Source organism: Coturnix japonica, chromosome 2, assembly GCF_001577835.2.
Source record: "Coturnix japonica isolate 7356 chromosome 2, Coturnix japonica 2.1, whole genome shotgun sequence".
Lineage (NCBI taxonomy): Eukaryota > Metazoa > Chordata > Aves > Galliformes > Phasianidae > Coturnix > Coturnix japonica.
In genome coordinates this window covers 76328130-76353884 of record NC_029517.1, presented here as the reverse complement: position 1 = coordinate 76353884, position 25755 = coordinate 76328130, and the positions used below count along the sequence as shown (strand labels likewise).

Sequence of the window (25755 nt, the reverse complement as noted above, 5' to 3'; positions counted from 1 at the left end):
TTCTGACTGACGATGGGGGACTGAAGAGCTTCATGAAAGGTTAGGTGTGGTAAAAATGCTAAGTGAAGAAAAAATAAAAGGGCAAAACCTGTTCTGATGTTCAGACAGGCTCACTTCTCTCACTCGTGTAAGGCTGGGTGGAGAACATTCAAGCAAAGACTGTGAAGGAAGTTGTGGTATATCTTAAAGCATAGTTTGCAAGTTCTAGACTATAGGACAGTGTCTGAAAACTAAACATGCCTGGCAGTATGTTTCAAACAGTTAGCACAAAATAGGACATGTTAGCTTGAGTGCTCTAAGAACATCAGAATAGTAAATTTGGCAATGAAGAGCTCACGAAGTGGAAACAATAGACCATGCACTGAATTAGTGAAGACTTACGAAAACAGTCAACGACTTGAAGCCATTTAGTGACCAGGTCTCGCCCTGATATCAAAAATTCATTTGCAACAACAAAAACTAAAAACTAGGGGTAGTAGCAGAGGGTAAGATGTTTAAACAAGTCTCACTGAAAAACAGAAAAAATAAATAATCATCTCTACAGGCACTTCAAATTTGGTTTTGCTCTCACACTTGTACCCAATGCAGCATCAGAATGACCCCCAAACATGAGAAATACTTTTCTATTCTGATGTGAAAGCTTGGGCCCAGGAGATCAGACACAGCCTTCTTGCAGGAAGGTGTCTGACCTGGCAGTATTTCTTTGTTGGTCCTCAGTGCTCTTTCTGGCAGAAAAAAAAATAAATGTGGTACGTGCTTTGTGTGTGTTGAGTAAAATTTTGTGTACAGGACACTACTCTGGAGAAACAAGCATTTCATTAGGCAGCTGCCCAGAAGCAACTTAATATGGAAAAGCGAGAAAGCTTGAGAGGCTTTAGAGTCTCCAAATAGGCTTTTTCTTGCTGTTTTACACAGTTCTATTTGTGCAGAGACAGGCTTTTCTGAAATGTCAGGCTACATTTTACCCCACATACATTGCTTAGGCTGAGAAGTTTGCTGTGGCTGAAATCCCTCCTGCAGAGAAAGGATACCTTCTTTGCAAACCTTGCTAGGGAGTGGTTTTATCACTTGCAGCCACTTCAGGATGGAAACTTTTTGTTGAGTCCTCAACATGGGATGACTGCTAGCCTGCTCAACTTTGTGCTGGTTTCGCTTTCTCCACAGATTTAACAGTGGTTACAAATACCTTTGGATGTCATGGAGAGCTTGTGTTCTGAGCCCTGTCAGCATGATGGTTCAGCCCTGGCCCTGTCTGCAGTGCTTGCCTGCAGCTCAGGGCGATTGGCCCCACTCCTCAGACCTGTCCTTTCCTTCCTTGTCACAGTAAAGGCAGTGTGACATCTCACTGACAGTACCACAGCTGTATGCTGACAGGCCAAGCGGGATTCACTGCACATCTCTTGGGAGGTAGTTCATCGTAAAAGGTGCATATCCTTTTACTATGAAACTTCACAAGACTTGTGGGACCTCTTCTTCGTCTGTACATTATACAGCCTGCCTGCATATTCATATTGCTCTACACATTGTAGAGCACATGGTTAGACATGAAGAACTTGGCACATTACCTGCAAGGTATGTGCAGCATAAATTACATTGGACTATTTTGTATCCTACTAGGGAACACAAAATGTTCTGATTTAGTATTCCAGCATAGAATAAGCCAACCATATTAGAGATATTTTGAAATTTTTAATAAAAACTTTTGAAACAGTCAAGTGGTCTTCAAGGGAGCATTGGGAAACTGTCATTTGAGACTTGTAAAAGTAAACTGGACAAAGCGTTAGTAACAGATTTTAAAAAGAAAAGAAAAAAGAAACGAATGACAATTGGAAATAATTTGCTGTTATGGGAGTGGGGAACATTAATGATTTCTTAGGCCTTTGTTTAATCTTAAATGATTTCTTTGAAAGGCTTTTTGTTTGCTTTTTTTTTTCCCCCCTCCCCCCTACCCCTACTTTAATGTAATGAATTCCATAGCAGCGATGAGTATTTAGGGACTTTTACCAGGGAATGTTTAGAAGAGATGATGAATGATTATTGGCTTCAGCTACTAATTGACACAATAATCCTTGCCAAGAGATTTCTCTCTGCTTTTGAAGCTATAGTCTAAAATGGAAAGATAATTGATTTGTTAGATAACTCACTCGTGTTAGGAGACTAACTTAAGCAGGATGAAGGCTTGTAATATCTCATTTCTCTTAAGACATTATCTTCTTCTTGTCTTTGTGTTTCTATTTATTGTAATTCATAATGAGAAAAGGATGTGCAATCTTTATGTACTACCTATGAAAACAATTTTAGGATGCAGTTCTAGTCTACTGAAGTAGATGAAGCTAGAAGAACATTCTGGCAGCTAGACAGTTTGAATGCATTCATTTAAAAAAAAAAAAAAAAGAAAGAAAAAAGTTGGATATGAACAAATGGAGCAAGTTTGCGTAGCTACCTTTTCTATAAAATCACTTACTTTCACCCTGAAGAGGTCAGACAGGTTTATGGAATCAAACAGGACCTTGGGCCATGTAGCATGGTTGTGAGCTAGTCAGCCTCTCATTTGTGCCAAGTAAATTTTGGAAATGATTCTCCTTTGCTGACAGTACCCTCATTACTGATTGTGTAGAGTAATTTATCAGGCATTTCTTAAAATAAACTGTTCATTTATGCTAATAGGACTTGGCAGGGAGAAAAAAAATTGGCAGGACTTGAAGTTCCTAGTGTTTTTCTTTTTTAAAACAAAAACTGTAAAGTCCTCAGTACTTTGAGCAGCCGTTATCACAGCCATGCATAGAGTTTATTAAAGTGACAAGTAATTGCATAATAAATTTTCAAAATGGGAGAAAATAATTCCTATGTTAGGTTTACAAAAGCAAATAGTTTGGTAGCATTGTAAAAGCATATTCATTAGTTTCATACATGGGCATTCTTCATTGGGTAAGCTTCTGGCATTAATGAATCACTTAGCATCTTTTCCATGACTCATCTACTCTGTGTGCAGTACCTCATCTTGAAATATCTCTTTGTTCCTTACCCTTCGTGTATGTTCTGCTTAGTAGCTCCCTCCAAGGAGATGTTTTCTTTCTGCTTCGCAGTGGGGCTTGATCCTACAAACACCTGTGTGAATCAGTCTCTACTGAAGCAAGCAGTCCTACAGCCCCTATGGCAGTACATAGTTACTCAAATGTGCTGAGGTTTGTAGGAGCCAAGTACAGTTGCCATATGGAGCTTAGCTGCTATCTTTTGGAGCTAACCTGTTTGTCTGGAGATCATTGTATGTAGATCAATGCAGTTCACATTCAGTTTGCTTCATATAAGAATTTTTAAATGCATTAGTTTCTGAAAAAGCCATCCTCCCTAGCCCACAAGTCAACTTGGAAGCACAAAATGAAGAGGAAGCATGTACTGAAACTCACAATTTAGGTCTGCAACACTGATAAAATGACAGCTGTAGTGAATTGTGACTCACTAAAAAACAATGCTTTAATCCAATGCCTGGTGAATTGTAAGGGGAAGACTTCTGTTAACTTCTCTGATGGTGGGATCTGGTCCTCATTTAATAAGACAAAGCTAGATCTCCAGTTGCACATAAATTCTGTGATAAGTTTCCTTTTTTTTTTTTTTTTTTTTTTTTTTTTTTTTAAATGTATTCTTTTCCTCAGCAAACAGCAAATCTCTTGCATCTTTGAACAAAACCAAACAGTGGTGTTGTATTTATTGTTCCTTTTTAATGAAAACTAAATATGGCAATGAGAAAATGCAATTAGTACAGAATATACTGTGCCTCTTACTATAATGACAAATTGAGCGTGACACGTTGACACCAAATTTCCTTCATGCCACAGCCTTTAACTACAAATGCCAGAATCCCAAGCTCTGCATAGACAAACAAAACAACCAACACCACCTTGAATTGGAGACATAGTTCTGAGTATTTTTTAATAATTTATTTTTATTTTATTTTTATTTTTTATTTTTTTTAATAATCCAGTAATTTTCAATGAAGATATGTGATTACACAACTTAGATAACAACTTTATTTTTTTTCAGTCTAGTGTTGTGTTTTGTCCATAGCTAGTACAACACTGCAAAGGGTAAACACTCATTAAAATTTTGCAAGCTCCTACTTTTTAGAGTTGAAATTTAAATTTAAAGTGTGAAGCTTGTTCACTGAACATTCCCTGAACCTGGCCTTTTCCACTAAGTGACTATTACTCACCATTATAATTAGAATGCCGCTGCAATGTTTCTAAATGTTTCTGTTAATGCTTTCCACTTCTGTCTGCATTCTTTTCATATTGTTTCCTGCCATTAATGCAATAAAAATGTCAGCCACAAATACCAGATTGCTAATGGAAAAGCAAAACAAACTAAAACCACAACCAGCGCAACAGCTGAGAGATATTATTTTTCCCTGATACTCCAAATTGCTACGAAGTGCACAATTAATTGAGGCTGCACATACAATGTATATTACTAGTTAGGTTATATGAATAGTTCATACAGAGAGACCAGAGGATTCCCTAGAAGAGGGGAGGCCATCAGAGCAAGGGACATGATTCTCCCGCTCTGTTCTGCCCTTGTGAGGTCCCAGCTGGATTGCTGCATCCAAGACATGGGTCCTTAGTGCAGGAAAGATGTGAAGCTTTTGAAGAGAGTCCAGAGAAGGGCCATAAAATTGATCCGAGGGCTGGAACAGTTCTCCTATGAAGATAGGGTGAAGGAACTGAACTTATTCAGCCTAGAAAAGAGAAGGCTGTGGTGAGACCTCATTGTGGCATTTCAGTATTTAAAGGAAGTTTATAAACATGAGGAAAATCAACTTTTTACAGGTGTACAGGATAGTGATAGAAGAAGGTGGAATGGTTTTAAACCAAAGGAAGGGAGTTTTAGATTGGTTAGGTTTTTTTTTACTGAGGAAGTGATGAGGTGCTGGAACAGGTTGGCCAGAGAGGTTGAGGATGCCCTATCTCTGGAGATATTCAAGGCCTAGTTCAACAAGACCATAAGCAATCTGATCTGGTACTTGATCTAGCAGCTGGCAACTCTGCCTCTGGTAGGAGGTTTGGAAATTGATGATCCTTAAGGTGCCTTCCAACCCAAGCCATTCTATGATTCTGTGATTTTACAATTCTATGACTCTATGATTCTGTGATGAGAATCGCTGAGGCCCATTGTCAGTGTTTTTTGTTTGTTTGTTTGTTGTTTTTTATGTAAATAATTGTTTCTTGCATATGTTTTAGTTGGCTGAACAGAGGAAGGTGGTCTCTCAATTAAATGAGAGAGCCATAATCTGTATTTTGGCTTCCCGTGCTCTTGCAAAAACACCTTAATTTTTGGTGTAAGTTACAATGGGACAGACACTGTTCTTTAATGTTCTCAAGCATTCAGATGACTTTACATTTCTAATATGCTGTTAGTTTTGAGGAGGTACAAACCTCAGGAATGACAGTCTAAAGCTGATAATCTACTCTCATTGCAGAATGGATGATTATTGCAGCATGTCAGCTAGTTTGTACAATGCAGTAAATTGCTTCTCTTGTTTTGTTTTGCTGCTGCTTAGAACTGTCAGAGCTTTTGGCTATCTTCAAATACAGATATATGAAAATTTTCTAATTAGATAATATGGTTTATTGACATGAAGTTAGCAAGGAAGTTAGAAGGCTGAAATCTGCATAGGTCAAATTAGTTGTGGAAGCAAATCCATATATACACTATAATAGACATGTTTGAAGATCAGACTCCCATATGCACTGTCCCACAAGCATAAACAAAAGGTACAATTTTTTCTATGGACTTTATAGTAGTACAGGAATAACAAAAACAAGAAAACAAAACAACAACAACAAAAAACACTGTAAAAAGCAAAAAGAGGAACTCAGATAACTGTAGTCAGCATTTAGCAAATTGTTTCTGCTCTGTGGTCAAGTGCCAAGCAGCAAGGATTTATGAATGGTAGATCCTGTTTGACAAACCTGATTTCATTCTGTGATAAGGTGACCCGATAGTGGATGAAGGTAAGGCTGTCCATGTTGTCTACCTGGACTTTAGTAAAGCCTCTGACACTGTCCCCCACAGCATGCTTGTGGAGAAGCTGGCTGCCCACAGCTTGGATGGGCATACACTCCACTCAGTGAAGCACTGGACGGATGGCAAGGACCAAAGAATTGTGGTCAGTGGAGTTAAATCCAGTTGACAGCCAGTCATGAGTGGTGTCCCCCAGGGCTGCTGGGACTGCTTCTATTTAACATCTTTATTAACAGTCTTGGGGAGTGTTTCAGGATGGAGTACACCCTCAGTAAATTTGCAGATGGCACCAAGCTGGGAGGGAGTGTTGATCTGCTGGAGGGGAGAAAGGCACTACAAAGGAACCTGTGTAGACTGGATTGATGGGAGGAGGTAAATTGTATGAGTTTCAACAGGGCCAAGTGTCAGGTCCTGCACGCTGCTGACAACAACCCCAGGCAACCTGACAGGACTGGGGAGGAGTGGATGATGAAAGGGGACCTTGGTGTACCGATAGACTGTCAGCTGAATGTGAGCAAACAGTGTGCGCAGATGGCCAAGAAGGCCAAGGGCATCCTGGCCTGTATCAGGAATGGTGTGGTGAGCAGGACTAAGGAAGTAATCCTGCCCCTGTTCTTGGGACTGGTGAGACCCCAGCTTGAGTACTGTGTTCAGTTTTGGGCACCTCAGGACAGAAAGGACATTGAGGTGCTGGAGTAGGTCCAAAGAAGGGCAACAAGGGCTTGGAGAATATGCCTTATGAAGAGAAATTGAAGGAACTGGAGGTGTTTAGTCTGGGGAAAAGGAGGCTGATGGGAGACTTTATTGCTCTCTCCAAATAACTGAAAGGTTATTACAGCGAGAGTGGGGATGGTCTCTTCTCACTGGTGACAGGTGACATGGCGAGGGAAGTGACATCAAGTTGCACTAGGTTAAGTTTAGGTTCTTTACAGAAAGGGTTGTTAGGCGCTGGAATGTCTGTAGTTGGTTGAATCTGCATCCCTGATTGTGTTTAAAATTTTGATGTGGTGCTCATATTTAGTGGAGGGTTGTTAAGAGTTAGGTAGCATAGTATCGTTAGGCTGTTGTTGGACTTGATGATCTTGAAGGTCTTTTCCAACCTGAGCAACTCTATGGATATTCTTGATATTCTAATTATTCACTGAAAGAAAAAAAATCTGAAAACCTGAAAAGGAGTTGCTTCTGCTAGTTAAGTTAAAAGGTGCTGAACAGAAAGGCTGGATATCTGTTTCTTCTAAGGTAACTTGCCTGCATATTCTGTGACATCCCCATAAAGCTTTCTGTTTGGAAGCAGTGTAAGATATGAGGAATGAGTTCCTTCTATCAGGTTAGCATAGATGTTCTTGGTTTATGTGAAAAACCTGGGTATTTTCTACCTATTTATTCAACATCTCAGTAAATGTATTACACAGCTCAGTAGTGTAAGTTCAGCCTGTAAACTTTTCAAAATGAGGGTAATTTTATGTTAATCATTTGTGAAGTTCTTAGTTCAGATTGCACCTCTGTCACAAAAACAATAGAGGTAGCACAAGTGTGTACTCTGAAGATGCCTTCACATGTTCCATTTTTGAAAGAAAAAGACACCTATACTGTGTATTTTCCTTCTTCCCTTCTCTTCCCTGACTAAAAAACATTCTAAACGATCTGTCAAGATGCTTTTCCAGAAATCTGTGAGCAGTCATGCTTATTTTGACATCACATGATTAAGAAAATATTAAGTGTCACTGAATTCTGTTTTCAAAGTCTCAGCATGGACCCTCCTGCTACAGTAATATTTCAGTAGTGCCATCTGTTCCATCAACAATAGAACTGAAAACTATTAACATTCATGATGTTCCATGTTCAAGGTCTTTCATTTGAAAATATAAATGCAATACCAGGCAAAGTTAAAGTTGAAAAGGTTATCCTTTATCTTCTCAAACAAGAGAAATCCTAGTCTAATTTACTTTGCATGGGTGTGCCATATTTTTTGGCATTCCCTAGAAAATGACTGGTCCTCATTTTTCTCCAGCCGTAAGTAATATGACTTAAATAGTACAGTGTTGCAGCTCTATTATTTACTGGTCAAAAACATTACTAATGATTGAAGGGTTTTCTGTGAAAGAGGTGGCTGAGAACTGTTCTAAATTGTTTTTAATTGCAAGCTTAATTCTAGTGGCATACTGCAGGAACAATGTACCAAGGTTGCTCCAAAAGTAATGCTTCCTATTTTATTATGCTAGCCCATGGTGTCAGAAGTGAATAATGGTGGTAGTATGGTAGTAGGAGTGTAAACTTCCTTCTAATGTTCCATTACATTTTGTTTCTGTGTGACAGGGGCAGCAAAGGGGCAGTTTGTCACAATGGTGTCTGATATGGAAGTGTGCTTGAAGCAAAGGTGTGTTAATGAATTCCTCCATTAGGAAAAAAAGGAATGAGCTGACACTCATCATTGCTTGATGAAGATTTGTGGAGACCAAACAGTGGGAGCTAGGTAGTGAGTGGTGCATTTCAGCAATGACAACAGTGATGCGAAAGACAAACCGTTTTCTGAATGGCAATGCACAGCTGTCACACCACAAAATAAAGAACATCTCCATCAGCTCATCCATGCAGATCAGCTAATGGTGGTGACTGTGTTGAAAAATAGCATTTTGTAGCTGAGAATTTTCTCCATGAAATAACATTATTATACTCTTTGTACCTGGTGTAATTTCCATAGAAATAAATACGAAGTGTTACTTTTGCAGTTACCTATGTAAATCCACAAAGAGAAAATCAGAAAAAAAAAGTATCATTTTCTTTTGTTGTTTACATTTTAGAGGTTTTCTAAAGTTTATGAGTATTTAGCATATTTCAAACTTGCAACCTTTACAGTAATTGTTTTTGCATGCCAAGCTTCTTAAATGGTTATGATTTTTAGATACTGCTTCCTGGTCTAAAAATAATCAAACTCACTGAAGCAGGATAAACCATATGAAAGACCAGACAAGGATATCCAGGAAGTTTCAAGACCCTCTCAGATTGTTGTTAGCAAGATGTTTTTTACACTCTGGTTTTCCCAGTGGAAAGGGGAAAGGGCTGCAGGCCACAGACCTTTTGAGATCCAACGTAATACTTTTTCATGACACCTGAAAGCCTTCAACAGTGTTAAGTCAGCCCTTAACCTGTACTGATGCATGCATTTATTTCTCTCCAAACACAGGACTCCACCTACCTCCAAAGTTTCCTCCCCAGCTAACACCCCAGCCTGCCCAAGTCTTGTTGCCATTCCTCCCAGCTTTATATCTTCATTTGAATTTGTGAGGGTGCACCTCTATCCCTTCATCCAGTTCACTGATGAAGATGTTGAACAAGTACCAACCCCTGGGGAACACAAAGAGATTTGATTGAGACAGTCAATTTGAAATTTAGCTAGTTCATCTCGTCCACTGCAAGCAGAACATAAATCTACTAAAATTGTGTAGCACTGTATTAAAATAATTTCACATGAAAGACAAGTACAATACTGAGTAGTAAAGAAGTCATGACGCCGATGAAGCCTGCTTGTGATCCCACCCTAATTTTTGTCTGCTTATGTTTTTATATCCTTTTTCCTGTGTTTAAGATTGAGTTCCCCACTCTCACTTCCTCCTTGATGAAAGGAAGTTATTTAAATACCAGTTTTACCTTTACATGATCTTTAATCTTCAGACAGTACTAGAATAGGGGCCTACTGATGAGACTGGCTAGTGAGAAGGAAATACTGAAATTATCTACGTATATATTTTCTATAGATGATCTGAAGAAGTGAATCATGCTGGCCACAGTGGGCTCAGTGTTGAACTGAGACCAAGACACTTGTGTCTTTGGATGAGTTTTGAAAAGCCCCAAGGAGACAGCACAACCTCTTCTGAAAGCCGTTGTGAAAACTGCTGTTTGAAGGCAGGCTGTGTAGGAGCACAGGGAAATCCCCTGTTTTCTTTCAATTACGGTATTGCCAGGTGTTATCTGAAACAATAGTAAGGGGGGGAAAAAGTATTATTTAAAAATTGACAATACCATCTTAAAGTGATTATTTTGTGAATGTTTTATATGACTGCTTTGGAACAGTAATACATGCATGTATTCCTCCAGCTGTACAGTAAAATTTATGAACCTCACACTTCTGTCACCATTGGTATCACTGTAACAATAGTTTTGCACACACAATTTTTGTATCATTGCATTTTATGTCTCTTTTTTACAGTGAAAAGGGTTAAAAGGGATGGAAATTAATAACAATAACAGCTTTTATTTTAACTACATCTTTTTGTTTTTAAGCTAATATCGTACACATGCTATTTGCATATTCCTAGAGAATATAATTTTTACTGTCTGCAGTTTTATCTTAAAGAGAAATTCATTGCTAAAAGCTGTTCTTCTTGGCCAGAACCTTTTAATCTCAGAGGTAACTAAGAATCTATCTCAGCGTTGCTTTCCTTCTCTTTATACTGCTGTTCATCAATGATGTTCAAGCCAATGTAAATGACTTTAGTCAGACGTAGTCCCTTCAAATTACCTTTTTTTTTTTTTTTTTTTCCCTTTCGTTTTTTTCCCCTGTCTTTTGTCAAATCAGCTGTTGGCTCGTTCTACACTGTCCCTTAGCTCAGTTATTTTACCCGTGTTCCCAGCTACATTATTTATGGAGTCGGCCACAGCTGGCTGAGCACCTTATGAAAAATTCTTGTGATCATATGAACTTCCTCAATTGCAAATGGTGATTCTGCTTTCTATCTGCCATCTTTTTGCTTTTGCAGCATTTCTTTTGAATCTCCCTGATAAGCACCTCAGTTAACTTTTCATCCCTTTTAACATCCAACTCTGCTCTTCTCCTGCTGCTTTCCTTATTATTTTCTGCTCCATCCTTCAGTTTCTTTCTTTGCCTCTGTAGATTTGTAATTTATTTGCTTGAGGTTGCTTCTTCCCCTACTCTTACCTTACCTGTTGTCTTTTCTTTTTCTAATCTCTAGATCTCCCCAATCTCATTTTAAGCATTGCTCTTGAATACTCAAGAAATTAAAATTAATCATCCTGAGATTATTAGAAGGTCTTCATCTTTCTTTTTACTTTATCCAGAACAATTACTTGAAAATTATTTTTATCCTTGCTCTCTCTTTTAGTAGAACTCAGTACAGAAGCTGTGGTGGTGAAATTTTGGTTCACACTGTCTTCCCTTTGAAATATCACAGTTCACTTACCAGTCTCAAGAAGTGCATTGTGTTTTCATTTGAGCTACAAGAGAGATCCTTGATGGCTTGAAAACTGTGAGCACCTATGATAACAAACCACTCTGAATGGAAACTTTGCATTCAAATTCTCAAGAAACAAGTGTAATTGAAGAAGGACCTTTTAAGACTGCCATGAACTAAATTAAATATCCCCCTTTTTAAGAGCTGCAAACTCAAATCCTGCCCTTATGATTCACTATTGAATTTTCGTTTCTCTGAGTGACCCAGCTGGAGTCTTGCCTTTTCCTCACTACTCTGCCAAATAATCTTTGTGCTGAATCACTGACTATTTCTACTGTAATTGGATTGGACTTCTAGGGTGAGGGGTGTGCTGAATACTTCTATTTTTTTGCCTGCTAATTGTTTTCCCTGTTTCATGGGGCATTTTCTTGAGATTTTCTGTGTTCCTGTAATAATGGATTTGGAGCTGAATTTGCAGCAAAATGAGAAATATTTTCATTCGTTTTATTTCTCTAATGTTGCTAGTCAGCAAAGAAAAACTCAAAATTCTGAACAGTTTTTCTCCTTGCTGAAGAATGAGTTTTAGACTATCTTAAGACTTCCTTTAGGTAATTAGACAGAATGCTCCGAAAGCTATGCTTCCTATTTTATTACATTGGCACACAATGTCAGAGATGGATTTTGGTGATATGGCAGTAGAGGTTGAACCTTCCTGCCAGTATTCATTACATTTTGTTGCTGTGTGACAGATGGCAGCAGAGGGGAAGTTTGACCAAATGGTGTCTGACATGAAAGTGCATATGAAGCAAAGGAGTGTCATTGAATTCTTCCATTTTGAAAAAATGACAGCCATTGACATTAATTGATGGTGAATGTTTATAGTAACCAGTGTATGTGTGCACAGTGAGGCAGTGGGTGGTGCAGTGGTGAAAGCAAAGTGGAAGACACACCACGTTCAGATGGCCATGCAAATTTTTGCAAATGCATCACACAGGTTCTTGTTCATCTGTGCTTAGCTAATGATGGTGACTATGTTGAAAAAGGGTGTTTAGTAGCTGAGAATTTGCTCTATCAAATAGTGGTATTGTGCTCATTATGTATGCTATAGTTTCCATACAATTAAATAAGAGGAACTAATTTTGGAATGACCTATCTAAATGAAAAAAAAAAAATAAAAAAAATTCTCAACCATTTTTTCCTCAGTTATTTCAGCCAACATTTGTTTTTATCCCTTTAGTGGTCCTTCTAGAGTAAACAAGAACTAATAGAGTTGTCATGCTTAAATTGCCTTATTCCCTGCTTCCCAGGCAAATCAAGGGTGTCTCAGCCGCAGAAGGATGAAGTACGATTGCGACTGCAGACATTACATGTGTGAGAGCAAGATAACATGAACTAGCGTGCTGGCTTTTTATTAGGAGCTCTGTTCTTTGACACTGCTCTTTGCAGCAGAAATAAGAATTTTTAGCAGATGGGTTGACACTGTAGTAAATTTTGCATTAAGGAACTGTGTCCAGAGTGTCAGCATCTGTGTGCACACTAACTCACAACCCACTAAAACTACAACAGCAAAGGATGGAGTCAACCTAGAGAAGGGAGGCAGAAATGCAGGACTAGCTGAAGAAGGCATGCATGTAAGTGTAGTTGTACTGTGAATATGAGGAAACACTCTGTTATAGATAGAATTATGAATGTCACTCACATTTTGGGGAAAAGAGGATGAAGATCAAAAAATGTAAGAAGCTTGTGGCTTCAGCGGCTCCTCAATGCTAAAAAGTCACTCCCTGTACGACTTGTTGCAGTAGAAAAGCAGATCTTCTACAGAGATGGGAATAAAAAGTAGGACAGAAATTCCTGCAATGCTGAGGACAGGAAATAAAAGATTATCTCAGTATCAAGTCCCATGGACTGTAGTCTCAGTTCCTCCACCTCTTGCATTGCCTTTGAACTCTAACACTTCTTCTTGACCAAGTTTTAAATGTTTGAATATGAGTATGTCATATGAATGTCAACAAGAGGACATCCAATTGTTTTAAAGTCCTTGAGAACAACTTCAAATAAATAAATAAATAAATACATACATACATAAAATGCTGTCTGATAAAGGAAATCCTTCACTATTCATAAAATATTTGGGTTATTTGAGAAAAGAGGAAATTGCTAAGGATTAGGTTTACAGCACATGAGTATGTCTCAGAAGTGCTACTCTGTAAAGCTTGTCAAGGAAAAAAAAAAGGGAAAATAAATCCCAGTAGGCTTCCAGAGTTTTGCATCCGGTAGTTTATTACATCTGTCAGTAAAAGCAGCAAGGATTATGGAAGTAGATTTATTAATTTTATGAAATCCTGGCACGAAGTATTGGTGGCCCTCTGATAGAAAATAAAGTGGAAATATTTTGCAAAAGACAGACATTGTGTTTACTTGCAGTGAAAAGTTATTACTGCAGCAAACCTGCTGCAAATAAATCATTGTAGCAAATCTCCCTTGGATGTTACTTGCCTTAAAATCTATAGGATTATGTTTTATGTCTCCTTGCATAAAGGAAGATCCTCGGTTTCAACGGTTGTTCTCATTCCTCAAGCAGTGTACAGAATTAGTATAGCTAATCATAACCGTTTTGGATCCTTTGTACAAGGTGTCATTCGGAAGTCCTTAAAATATTTGATCCTTTTTGGGATCCGTCCTTTGTATGCTGAGAGGAAACTGAGAATAGGAAAGTAGATTATGTTAAAAAAATAAAAAGGTGTTAACTGAAACACGACAATTGGACCATTTATAGAGACAATCTATTTTTCACCTCAAAGGCAGAGTTCATCAAACATGAGTGGAAAATACTGTTATTGAGATCTGAATTGCTGAAAGTATTCACCCCCCCCCCCCCCCCCCCCCCCCCAAAGCGAGTTTCTTAGGTCATATCCATTTTTTTATTATCATTTTTAGGCGACTTGCATAAAATCTCTTCATGGTGTCTGGTCTGATCTAATAGCTGGGTATCACCTGCAGTTTGATCACCTGCAGAGATTGCAACTTTCTCTCGAAATATTAAATGTTTGCAATATTAAATATTTCAAGTATGGTTAATGAAGTCGCATTTCCACAGAGGAGAAGCTTAATGACTTCTGGGACATGTCAAACAGGTTGAAATGGTAGCTTCACTTTTTCATTTCTTCTAAATAACTGGTATTGTGATATGCCCTTAGTACAGCTGCCTATTTCCTTTATTTATTTATTTATTTATTTATTTATTTGCCTCAAGTACTAATTAACTAAATTCCTCTAAAATTAAAGTTTCATCTAAAATGAACAAGTAAGTTTGGCTTTATTGGTTCCTAGTTCTAGTATTTATTTATTTATTGTGACAATTCAACTGAAAAACACAGCTCTTGTTTGCCTTAGGTACTATAATGGATCTATTGCTATTGTATTTAAATGGTAGATAAACTCACTGGCATCTTGAAAACCATGTAAGAATTACTATCCCAATTTCACAGAAACTAAGAACAATTTCCCTGTGGTCATTCAGAGGCAGTTCATGACAGAGAAGATAAATTAATGTCAGACCCTTTAGTCCTTGACTACCTATACATCACTGGCTCATCCTTTTCTCCTTGCAGAGGAGCCAGGCATATGACCATGTAACAGAAAAAGCTTAACAGCATGGTTATGTGGAAAGCTGCATAGTCCTTAGTGGTTACAGCACTGTGTCTGCTGCTCTGCAACTTCAATGCTCCTTGCAAGTGTTCCCTACGTCTTCACAATAGCCTGAATATTTAGTTAGCAAATACTGTTATCACTGTACAGTGGTTAGGGAGATCAAGTCATCTAGGCACATGCTGAAATAGTTTGCTGCCTCATAACCGCAAACAGTAATTACTTTACATTAAGTTGTGTGGCTAGATGGTAAAAGTGCTAGAATTTTATGGTTCTGTGTCCAGTGGTTGTTCTCCACCAGATTCCTACTGGAAATGTCAAAGATACTATTTCATACAGGTCAGGCTTCTGTTGGAAGGAAGTGATCCAAAAACATCTTGCTTTTGTTGGTTATATTCTCTATGTGGGTAGAAGGCATCTGAAAATCTCATAATCTTATCAATGAAAATATTTATGTGTGTGTTAGGTAAAGGTGATATATGTTTATGACATCTACAGAAAATGTCATATAGACTCAACAGTGCAAGCAGATATGAATCTATGTACTTAGTATATCTAAATGCATAAATAGGATACTTACCAGCTTGTAAGAAGTTGACATTGAAGTCTGGGTTTTCTGGTATTCTATCTGTTTCTTCTTCAAACTATGCCTGAAATTTATATCACCAATGAATGTGAAATACAATTATACTCAGAAACATTGTTTATTTATGTGCCCACAGTATCTGTTTGTGGTCTCTCTGAAGGGGACCTTATTTCTGAAGTTCTTGAAATATCTCCAATATGCAGACTGAAAATACCTAGGTTCCTGAGTCCTTTTTAGGTTCCTAATGTTACACAGATTTTACAGCATGCTTAAAAACTGTTTGTTGAATTTGGTCCTCAGTCTTTCATTTGAAAGTGGCACTATTTATGGCCTTTAAGTTAAATGGTCTTTAAGTTAAAAGTCAAAGCTTAATTTAAAAATAATATGTGAATCCTGTTAAAAGCTGTTCAACTGTAAAATATACCTTAGCATGAAGGATAATAATGAGATACCCATGGTTTTAATTAAGACTAATCAGAAACACCATGATTTTTCTTTCAGTTCACACTCCAAGAGCATCCAATGTGAGCAGCTTGTGTGAAGCTTGTGGGTTTGCTTGTACTCAAATGTAAGGATTATTTGCATGCTGCCATTCACCAGTGCTTTCAACAGCAGTTTCCACATGTCACGGAATCTGTACCATATAAACAGACATATTTTCTCCATGTATGTTGTGTCTATAAACTAAGCAGAGCTTAACTGTTTTAATAGAAATTGGGCCAACATTCAGTAACGTTTTAAAAAGGATTGAGAAAGCTTTACAAAAGAGGACTGGTACTGCACAAAAATAATAATTAAAAACTTCTTAAAGCTGGCAAGTAAGTAGGGGTGCTTTTGATTTGGTTCCATTGCTAACACTACATTAAAGACTGAATTTCAGAGAGTGCACTTTCTTCAAATTAGGCCTGCCACATGTATTTCAGATCCAAAAGCAAAGGCATTATAAGTTTCCATGCACTGATTTGAGAAAACTGATGCTTTATTTCTCTCTAGTCACATTGATTGGAGAAAGAGTTGGGGGGAAGAGTATGCTCACCTGGATTTAACTGTCACAGTGCCATCCTTAACAAGCTGAGTATCCAGATGTTTTATATGTAGAGTCCACTCCTGTTGGTTTATCTAGGAGAGTGAGTGAAGATGCCAAGGTCATGTCTTTCCTCTGTGTCACCCAGAAAAATAGAGGCTGCATTTCTTCAATGAGGAATCTTGTTTCTCGTATCCCATACAGAAGTCTCTACTACCCAAGGACTGATTTTCTATATTAACAGTGTATTTCCAGAGAGTTCTAAATAATGCAAAATTAAATAAATGGCATCAGACAGAACTGAGAAAATTATTTTACTCTGTCCACCCATTTTATTACTATATTTTATTTCTTTACCAGAGGCTGGTTCTACTTTTGTTTGTGGTTAGAGTCTAGGAAGACTGGATAAGTCAGGCACAAAAATTACAAAAAATCATTTTGTGTGTTGAATTGACAGTCATTTATAGTTTTCATTATAAATTCAGGTTCTGACAGCACTTTTAGAAGTCATTAGTGCTTTGCTAAATTTTCCCACACCTTCTTAGAGTATGTTGGTTGCAGTGCATGCTGCGAAGTGGGGTTACTTAGCTTCTCATTACGGATAAATCCCAGCTGCAGAGATCTAACAAATCCAGAGGAAGAAATCAGCAAATATATTCTGGTTAGTCAGAAGTGCAGCCTCTTCTTTCTCTGTTTCTCAAGTACTGCTTTCAGTGTACAATGTGTAACTGGTCAGCTTGTGTGAGAAAAAGATTAGGGAGTTTGCTGCTTAATGAAGGAACTGAAAAAAAAAGTAAATAGTAAAAAATGTGATGCATTCATATTGTTGAATATTTAAGGTCACTAGAACTTTTTGGAGAAGTAGTGGAAGAAGGAGAGAAGGAGAATAATGTTTAGGGTTCAGTGGAAAGTGCTGTGGGGAGCTGTGGGCTTTGGGAACAAGAAAGAGCATTGAAGGTTGATGAGTAATTGAGTTACATGGGATGTATTAACTCATGGCATATTAAGTTGCTTATGGTGATTATCCTCAGGATATTAGAGTGGGCGTTGGTTAATGGGAGACTAGGGAGAGGGATTTGGGAAGAATAGGGGAGTATGTATTTGAGGAGCATGGGATAGTGGAGCTAGATGGCAAATTGTTAGAGGCTGGGAGAGTATCCTGGGAAACTATTGGATGTTCTTGCTGTATTAACATTCACTTCCAAAAACAGGAGGAGGTCTCATGAACTGAGCCACTATGGATGTTTCTCAGTCTTTACATTAGCTTTTATAGTCTGTATGGAAGGGGAGATTTTTCTCCAAGCATGGTTAAGTGACAAAGGAGGACAGAAAGAAAGTACTGTCAGCAGGGAAGATACAGAAATAATCTTGGCCTTGCTGTGGTAACAGCAGATTGGTCAGGATACCTTAGCATAAAGGCAGGTAGGAGTTAGGATATGGTAGGAACAGAAGTTAAGGATGGGAAGTGTTTGTTACAGCCAAGCTTTATCCTGTGTTCAAGGTCTGTATTTTCCCAAATTTAATTCTGTTTTTCTGAACTCTAAAACTTCTCTCTCTTCACCCAGCTAACTTTTCTGGTGGGTTTACTAATGATTTTGGGGGATCTGGTTAAAATATCTCCATGTGCACTACAGGTCTCTTGATTGGGTGATACTTCTTGTGGTATCTGCAGCCATAAGTAGTGAATTAAAACAACAAATAGCATTGTGTAACAATCTATATCTTCTTGAAAACTGAAGTTGTTTCCAGCATCTTCAGTATGTTTTAATACTGCAAGTTCAGTAGTTTGTTAGCAAATGGGATTTTGACTAGAGAGACCTCAGATGAGATGCAAGTAGAGCAATTTCTGAAAGTTTTTTTCCATGTCTGTGGCTGTCAGTCTGATATGTGCCCCCCAGTGTACCCACGAAAAGAAAAGATTTGGGGGCCAGATGTTTCTTGCAGCTTGCAAGTGGAGTCTGGGTCACATTGGTGATATCAGCCATGCCTCGGTATGCATGTCCACAGAAATAAGAGGCATTATGGTGAAATCATAGAATCACAAGGTTGAAAAGAACCTACAAGATCATCTAGTTCAATCATCCTCCCATTGCCATTGATGCCACAGGCCACTTAACCATATCTTGTAGCTCTTCATCCAGATGCCTCTTGAACACTGCCAGGGACAGTGACCCCACCACCTCCATGGGCAGGCCATTCCAGTTCCTGTCTAGACTGAGAGAAAAAGGTTTACTTTGAATTTTAAATGTTTCAAATTTCTGTGTGTTTGTAAAATTAAAATGATCCTAAAAAATTAAATCAAAGTGATGTTTCATTTTTCATTTCTAAATTTGAGTGCTACTTATTTGGAGGAGGGTGCACAATTCATTGCATTCAGCACAATGGTTTCTGCCTTCAAAGAGCAACTAAGTGCTAAGCAGTTCTGGAGCCACTAAAATCTCAATGATACTTCTTGGCAGCTAGCTATTATTTAATTTTAATCAATTTATGTTGCACAGACATGCATCAGAAAGGGAACCTAAATATTCCAATCAAGATCAGGGCTATGACATTCAAGGGTGTGCGTACAGAAACCAATGTATTTTCTTCAACATTATGGGAAACAGTTTCCACCCAAGCGTTAGCTAAGAGTTTAATCCTGCAATTAGTATGCTCTGTGCCCAAAAACTATCGCTTGAAGCACAGCAAAATAGATGGATTTAGAATTCAAAGAAAATATCTCCCACAACAGAGTAATGCTCAGTTTATCAGATATAACTTGGGGCAGTGGTTCATTCTCATCAAAAGTAGCTCTGGGAGACAGGATATCAGAAAATTAATATTTGTATTTCATTCCAATACAAAATGGAACCCATTATGTCAGACATAAACAAATAGTAAGAGACAACTCCAGTCTCAAGAAGACTAACAAAACTGTAGGAAAAAATAAAAGGGTATGGCAAGGAAAATGTGTCTTGCCTGTGATCACAAAATTATTTGGTGAGAGAGCAAGGAGCCAAATCCTCTGTTTAGATTCTCAGCTTCTGCAATCTGTTCTGCAATTGACCTTACTACTTCTAAACAATCTACTAGATGACTATTAGCTTCTTCTGACAGTTTTTTGTTTGTTTGTTTGTTTGTTAACATATTAATGGTTTTCTTTTGTGTTTTGGTATTGTGTGTCAAAGTTGTTCTATGGAGAAGTGTTGTGCAAGTTACCCTACTCATGTGAAAAAGAACAGAAGAGTAACAGATCTATAATTAAGGTAGATTTAAATGTTTCTATATCAAAGCAAGCTGTTCTTAAAAGATTTATGTTATAAAAAATATATGTATATAACAACAGAATAACAGAATCACAGAATGACACGGGTTGGAAGGGACCTCAAGGATCATGTAGTTCCAACCCCCCTGCCTAGCAGGGCCACCAAACATACACCTTTACTAGATCAGATTACTTTAAGCAAAAACAGCAGATGGCTTTGAAATTAATGAAAATAATCTGCAACAGGTACATATATAAAGTATGAAGTAATTCCTGGCATTCTTCAGTTGATACAGTATCTTAGAGTTGGGAGAAAGAATTAGAATCCAGGAAAGCTACTCAAAGTATTTTATTTTATGATTTTTCTTTTCCCCCTGCAAATGGATGAACAAGCATTACAAACATGCTCTACACCTGTAAAATCTAGTTATATGGCAGGTAACCAGGGAATATTCTGTGTTTTAAAATGAAATCTGCACATTGAATCAGGCAGAGAACAGCTGGCTTAGAAATCAGCCTGAGAATGAGAATAATCTATGAAAGGTATTTGTGTTAGCATTAAACATTTTTGCAAGCTGTCAGTACAAAAGATAGCCTCTGAGCTTTGTGGATTAAGGAAGTGGCTGGTATGACTTTCTGGAATAGGGCTACCTCGTTATGAATGGAAAACTCAATTAAAATTTAGTTATGAGAAAGGTATGTAAGACCTTGTGATTTACTACTGCACAATGCAGGTTTATGTGTTAAAAGGGAGAATTTTTGGTCAACTTTCTGTTGAGTTGTTAGAGATAAAGATATGGTCATGCCTGCAGCAAGTCATTGCTTTTTGAGCAATAATTCTATTCCAATATGCATGTGTATGTGATAAGCAGTAGAAGGAAAACAAAGTGAAAAAGAAGCTTTCTCTAACAGCTAAATAGAAATACATTTACAACATTAGATAAAGTACAAACTAGCATGTGAAATTCCTGTACATAAGGAAAAAAAAATTATGAAAAAGAAATTGTTAAATCATGTTATGTGTAATTGTTAAATCATAACTGTGAGAAATCAATGAGCACCAGACAAGACAGTGCAAAAACTCACTCATTACAACATTCTAACATTAGGATGTGAATACCATTTATTCCACACACAAATGGGAATTGACACAGCTATTTTTAATCCAAACTGCTAGATATATGTGTGCAAAATGAATACTTACCCTTGGATTTTGCTTGAAACTAAGTCTATACAAAATCACTTATGTTTACTCAAAACAGGAAATTATAAGAGAAAATTAAGTAAATCAGATTATCCAAAATGCCAGAATTAAATGGAAACAAAAACTGTTAATATGGAACAAAAGTGCCCACACAGACATTTGCTCCGAAATAACTAATTGCATGAAGTAAAACCAACTGTTATATTAGTTCCAGTTTTCTGTGTGTATAAGCTCTGGGACCTCTGGCAATTAAAATATAATTGTTATTGTGATGCAAATATTTAAATCAATTGTGATGCCATTTAAATTGCCATTGTAGTGTAAAGTAGACACAGCATTGCTGAAAATGAGGCCAGAGACTGCCAGGCCCTTCATATTTAATAAGGATTTGTAGGAGATTTCTCTTTCCAATCATATGAGGTAAAAGAAAGAGGAGAAGTTGAGTGTTTTGCAGTGAAAAAGCAGATTGTGGAAAGCAGAAGAAATACAGTAAATTAAAACCCACAAGTGCAAATGGCAAAGGATCAAAGGTGAGGGGCTGTGTAGGAGAGAGGTGCTACTGATGCTCCCAGACATTCAAAGATGGAAAAATTCCATTAAAACTAAGCACCTGCTGCTTAAGATTAGGGCTCAAAAACTACAAACCAAGTCAGTGAAAGCATTTTGCTATGCAGTTTAAAGGGGATCTGAAGAAAGCAGCCAAAATATCAAGAGGTGGAAAAAGAGAGAACGGGTAAATATTTTAATGAAACTGATCTGTGCACATTTAAGATGGGATATTGCTTATGCGTGGCTGGTTTCAATCTGATTTTAATTTTTGTTTTCCAGCTTTTTAGTTGTCTCCTTGGGAAAAAAAAAAAAAAAAAGAAAGAAAGAAAGAAAAAAAGTCTGTTTAGTTTAGTAAGGGATAGGCAAGCGAGCTTTGGATGGCTTCCTAACCTTGTGCCTCATTCCTCTTCATGGGTGTGTCTGACTTAAATTTCTGTTTCTTAATCCTGCTTGAGTCTTTGTGGGTGAGGAGAGATGATTTCTGACTCTTTTGCCCATTGCAGGGTAGAACGCAACACTGAAATCCCTTCTGACAGAGCAAAGGCTGGCAAGTATTAGAAACCACAAGAACTTTGATACAGAACCAGCCTATACTTAACTGCCCTCTGCACGCTCATGCAGCATGCCCACACAACTGAGAGTCAGGCTGGAGGCTGCTTGGTCTCAGATGGCTGCTTCTCGTGCCCCACACTGCTTTGATATTTGCAAGCCGATGAGCTGAATATCATATGTCAGGGATTGGCAACAGACAGTGGAAAGACACAAAGCTGTTCCCAGTACTTCACGCGGAGACAGTATTGATCAAATTGTCACTTAGAGATCTGTGGAAAAAAACAGCCTAATCCCCAGTATACTTCTCTAGCTGACTCCCAGAGCCCAACTTAAGCACTATGTTTCCCTTTAAAGAACTTAAAATTAACCCAATTGTTACTTTTAAATAGGAAATAAGAAATCAGAAGTGGCCAGAAAGTTTCTATGGAGTTTTTCTGTACCTTCCTCAGTGAAAGGATGTTCATTCTTCGTGTCTGCTTTGAATACCATTTGTCTTTACACAGTCAATCTGAGACATCCTAAAAGAGAAAGCTGATGCCCTCAGCTTTTTCTTGAAACTGGGACCCTGTGAAGATGTCTGAAGGATGACCCTCAGAAACAAAGTCATGTCAGATTGCACAGTGCTTTCTGAAACTCCGCCAGCATTTTTAGTAGCCTGTGCCTCAAGGAGTCTGGGCACCTTACCCAAAAGGAGCTAAAAATGTAATTTGCAGTTCTTCAAGTAATCCAAAACAAAGTATCAAATCCCTTCCCATCTTTGTTTGCCAGGGAAAGTCCCCGTGAAGAGGAACTGGCCTCCTTCTGCAGCACAGTGGACAGCAGATGTAAATGAAGGGTGGAGTGGGAGAGCTTTTGGAAGAATGATCAGGCTGTGCATAGCACTCAGCCCTACTTAATCACAGATGCCTTGCTCCAGAGTCAGGTTCCAAGTATTTCCATGGTGTTCAAACATAGAATTACTTGGCTGTCATTTGCTCTGGAATTTCAACCACCAGAGTTTCCTTGGCTGTTTTGCAGCTGATGACTTTTTCCATTATTTTAATACTCACTCAACAGATACTTACTTGGTGTGGGTCACTAACCAGGCAAGAAAGTATCAACTGACGGCTAAATTTTCCAAATGTGAAGATTTGTGTGCCTGCATATTGTGTCCATAGAGGAACATAGAGTCTGAAGTGTAGAATAAATGTGCATGGCAGTAAGCATACTGCACATGACAGACACATGATTTGATATCTGTCTGTCATGTCTTATCTTTGACTTTGTGTAACAATACATGTCTTCTGATTCTTAATTCTATTTATTTATTTATTTATTTATTTATTTCCCCCAGTTGTTAAGGCAAAATCAGTCAGGGTAAGAGTTATAAGTGACTGAATAATTCTGCTACAGGTGGACACAGAAGGCTTCCATTTGTCAATTTCTTAACAGGTTAAGCTGGATGTTTTAAGAATTAATCATTCAAAATTAATGACTAAATCATGTGAACTAATATACAGATGGGTTGTGGTGAGGCTAGGGATCAAAGGCAGAGTTGCATGATACACTGCTTCTGTCACAAGCCATTTGACACCCAGCTCACAGTGTTCTGGCTACCAGCTATTTGCCAAAGCAGCCGTCATGGTGGATTTCAGCACCAACAGGCAGCAATGCCAGGTAGATCCATAGAACAGGTACCTTGAATTTTGAAAAGAGACTTAAGGAAAGATGATTGGCGTCATCACAAATAACTCTTTTAATACCAATTCTCCTTTCAAGCTGTAGTTAGAAGAGGTTAGGAGGTAGCAAGGAAAAATGCTTATTATTCTATCATTGCAGTAAACTGTGCCTTGTCTGTGCTTACAGAATGGTGTAGAAATAACTAGGCAAGGACTTCAAGGACAGACATAGAAGAATGATCCATAGGAGCTGCACTATCTGACTTGGGATGTGAGTGATGTTACGATGTTTGGACTTAATAAATGCTTAGGAAAAGATTGCTTAGGAGAATGTTCAGCAGTCTTTCAAATTTCTGTTCAGAGAAGGTTTTTAATTTTATTTTTATTTTTTCAGTTGACTAGAAAAAGCTTAAAGTTTCTTACCCTGCAAAAAGCATCTTTAACAAGTAAGAGGTAAGCAAGAAAGTTATATCCAGCCTTAGACTCATTCCATATATGTTCTTAAGTGTGGATTGTCTTGGATCCTTGAATTAAGAGACTCAAATTAGCTTCAGGTATGCAGGCTTCAGTTGGCTGCCTGAGGAGCAAAGAAGAGCTCATCTGTGAGGATATGTTAATCTCCTCCTGCTCTGATGGTGCACAGCTGGCCTTTGGGGTCTCTGAACAGCCAAAGAATCTAACCTATAGCTGGAGACAGGACACAAGAAAGGATGGATTGGTGTACTGAAGGAGATGCAGACACTTTCTGGGTTGGCTTACATGCTTATCCCAACATGCAAAATCACATTAACCACAAGGCATGGGGCTGGGAAATAGTTTTTCCCATGCTCGGTAGGAGGGCTCTGAGGAGCCTCTTGCCTTCCTGCGCAGTTGGGGCATGACTCACTGCCAGGATCTTGCAAACATGTTGCAATGGAGTGGTTCTCTGTCTTTTCTAGGGGCTCATTTCAAGTGACATTCTGATTTTCTTGTTCCACATTAGTAGGACACTTCTCGCTGACTATACTTCTCAAGATACAGTGATTAAGGCTTTAATGTTTTAGTGAAACAATACATAGACTTCTTAAGTGTCGGAGAAAGCTCAGGTAGTCTGTCTTAAACCCAGCACTGTTGTATGGAAACATTTGAGCTTAATGGGCATTTCAGAATTCCATACCTCTTATACCCAGGAATAACCATTATGGTCACACAGTCTGACTTCCTGCATGGCACAAGCCTTTCAGGCTCACCGCGCAATTTCTGCATTACAGTTTCTGTACCTACACATCCTGTGGCTAACCCACATCCTGTGCTGGGATTCTGTATTGAGTTCCGTACTGATTAGATTATGACTAGAGACAAATTATATTTTTAGCTTGGCTTTTCAGTAGCTTCGGCTTGTCTCTCTTTAGGTTTTTCCTGATGGAGTTTTACAAGGCTTCTCCCAGTTAGTCACCTTTGTCATTAAGATCTTCAGCTCCTTCCTGCAAGAACAAGACACTTAAGTGTCTTAAGTGTCCTTGCCCTGATCTTGCACCTTTCACAGTGCTGTAGAAAAAGGTGTCTAGAAGTTGTTCCATGTGCAGTGGGACTAAATATCATTTTCCTTCAGATTTCAATCCTCTATAAACTCAATGGGGACTTATGATTACCTGACCTTTCCTTCTGTCTCTTGTGCCATGTATTCATAAGGAAAGACAGGTGACTCTTATGCAGTTGTGTCTGTACTTATTGGTAAGTGCTTTGCAGCCAGAGTATTTTTCTTTTACTTTTTCCCCTATGTCATCAGGACAGTAATTTTGGTATCTGTCCTTCAGCAGTTGCCAATTTTCACAAAACTGGTAAGAATTTAATTTTCCTTGGGATTTTTACACTATGATTACAATTGACAGATTCAGAAGTTTTGGGGGGCAAAGGGACAAAACAGAGAAAGAGATGATTAGAAAGACAGCACAGACATGTAAATGCTTTTCCCTCGGAAATGAAGCTATAGATTCTTACCTAGGGAATTTATGGTTCTTTAAAATTGCTACCTCTGAGTATTCTTACTCCTTGTCTTCCTTCCTGTCTTTCTTTCTTTCTTTTTTTTTTTTTTTTTTTTTTT

The 25755-nt window shown here is 38.1% G+C and overlaps 1 protein-coding gene across 3 annotated transcripts in view; it reads left to right on the top strand.

The window, feature by feature from the left end:
• The window catches only part of SUGCT (succinyl-CoA:glutarate-CoA transferase), a 331487-nt gene that overhangs the window by 291712 nt on the left and 14020 nt on the right, over nt 1-25755 (top strand). The window contains exon 14 of one of the 3 annotated variants that reach the window (XM_032442545.1): nt 15943-16091. The exons of the other annotated variants lie outside the window; for them this stretch is intronic. Coding sequence (XP_032298436.1) covers nt 15943-16013 — 71 coding nt within the window. The 3' untranslated portion in view covers nt 16014-16091. Of the gene's footprint in view, nt 1-15942; nt 16092-25755 lie in introns of those variants that run through there. 3 annotated transcript variants of the gene reach the window in all.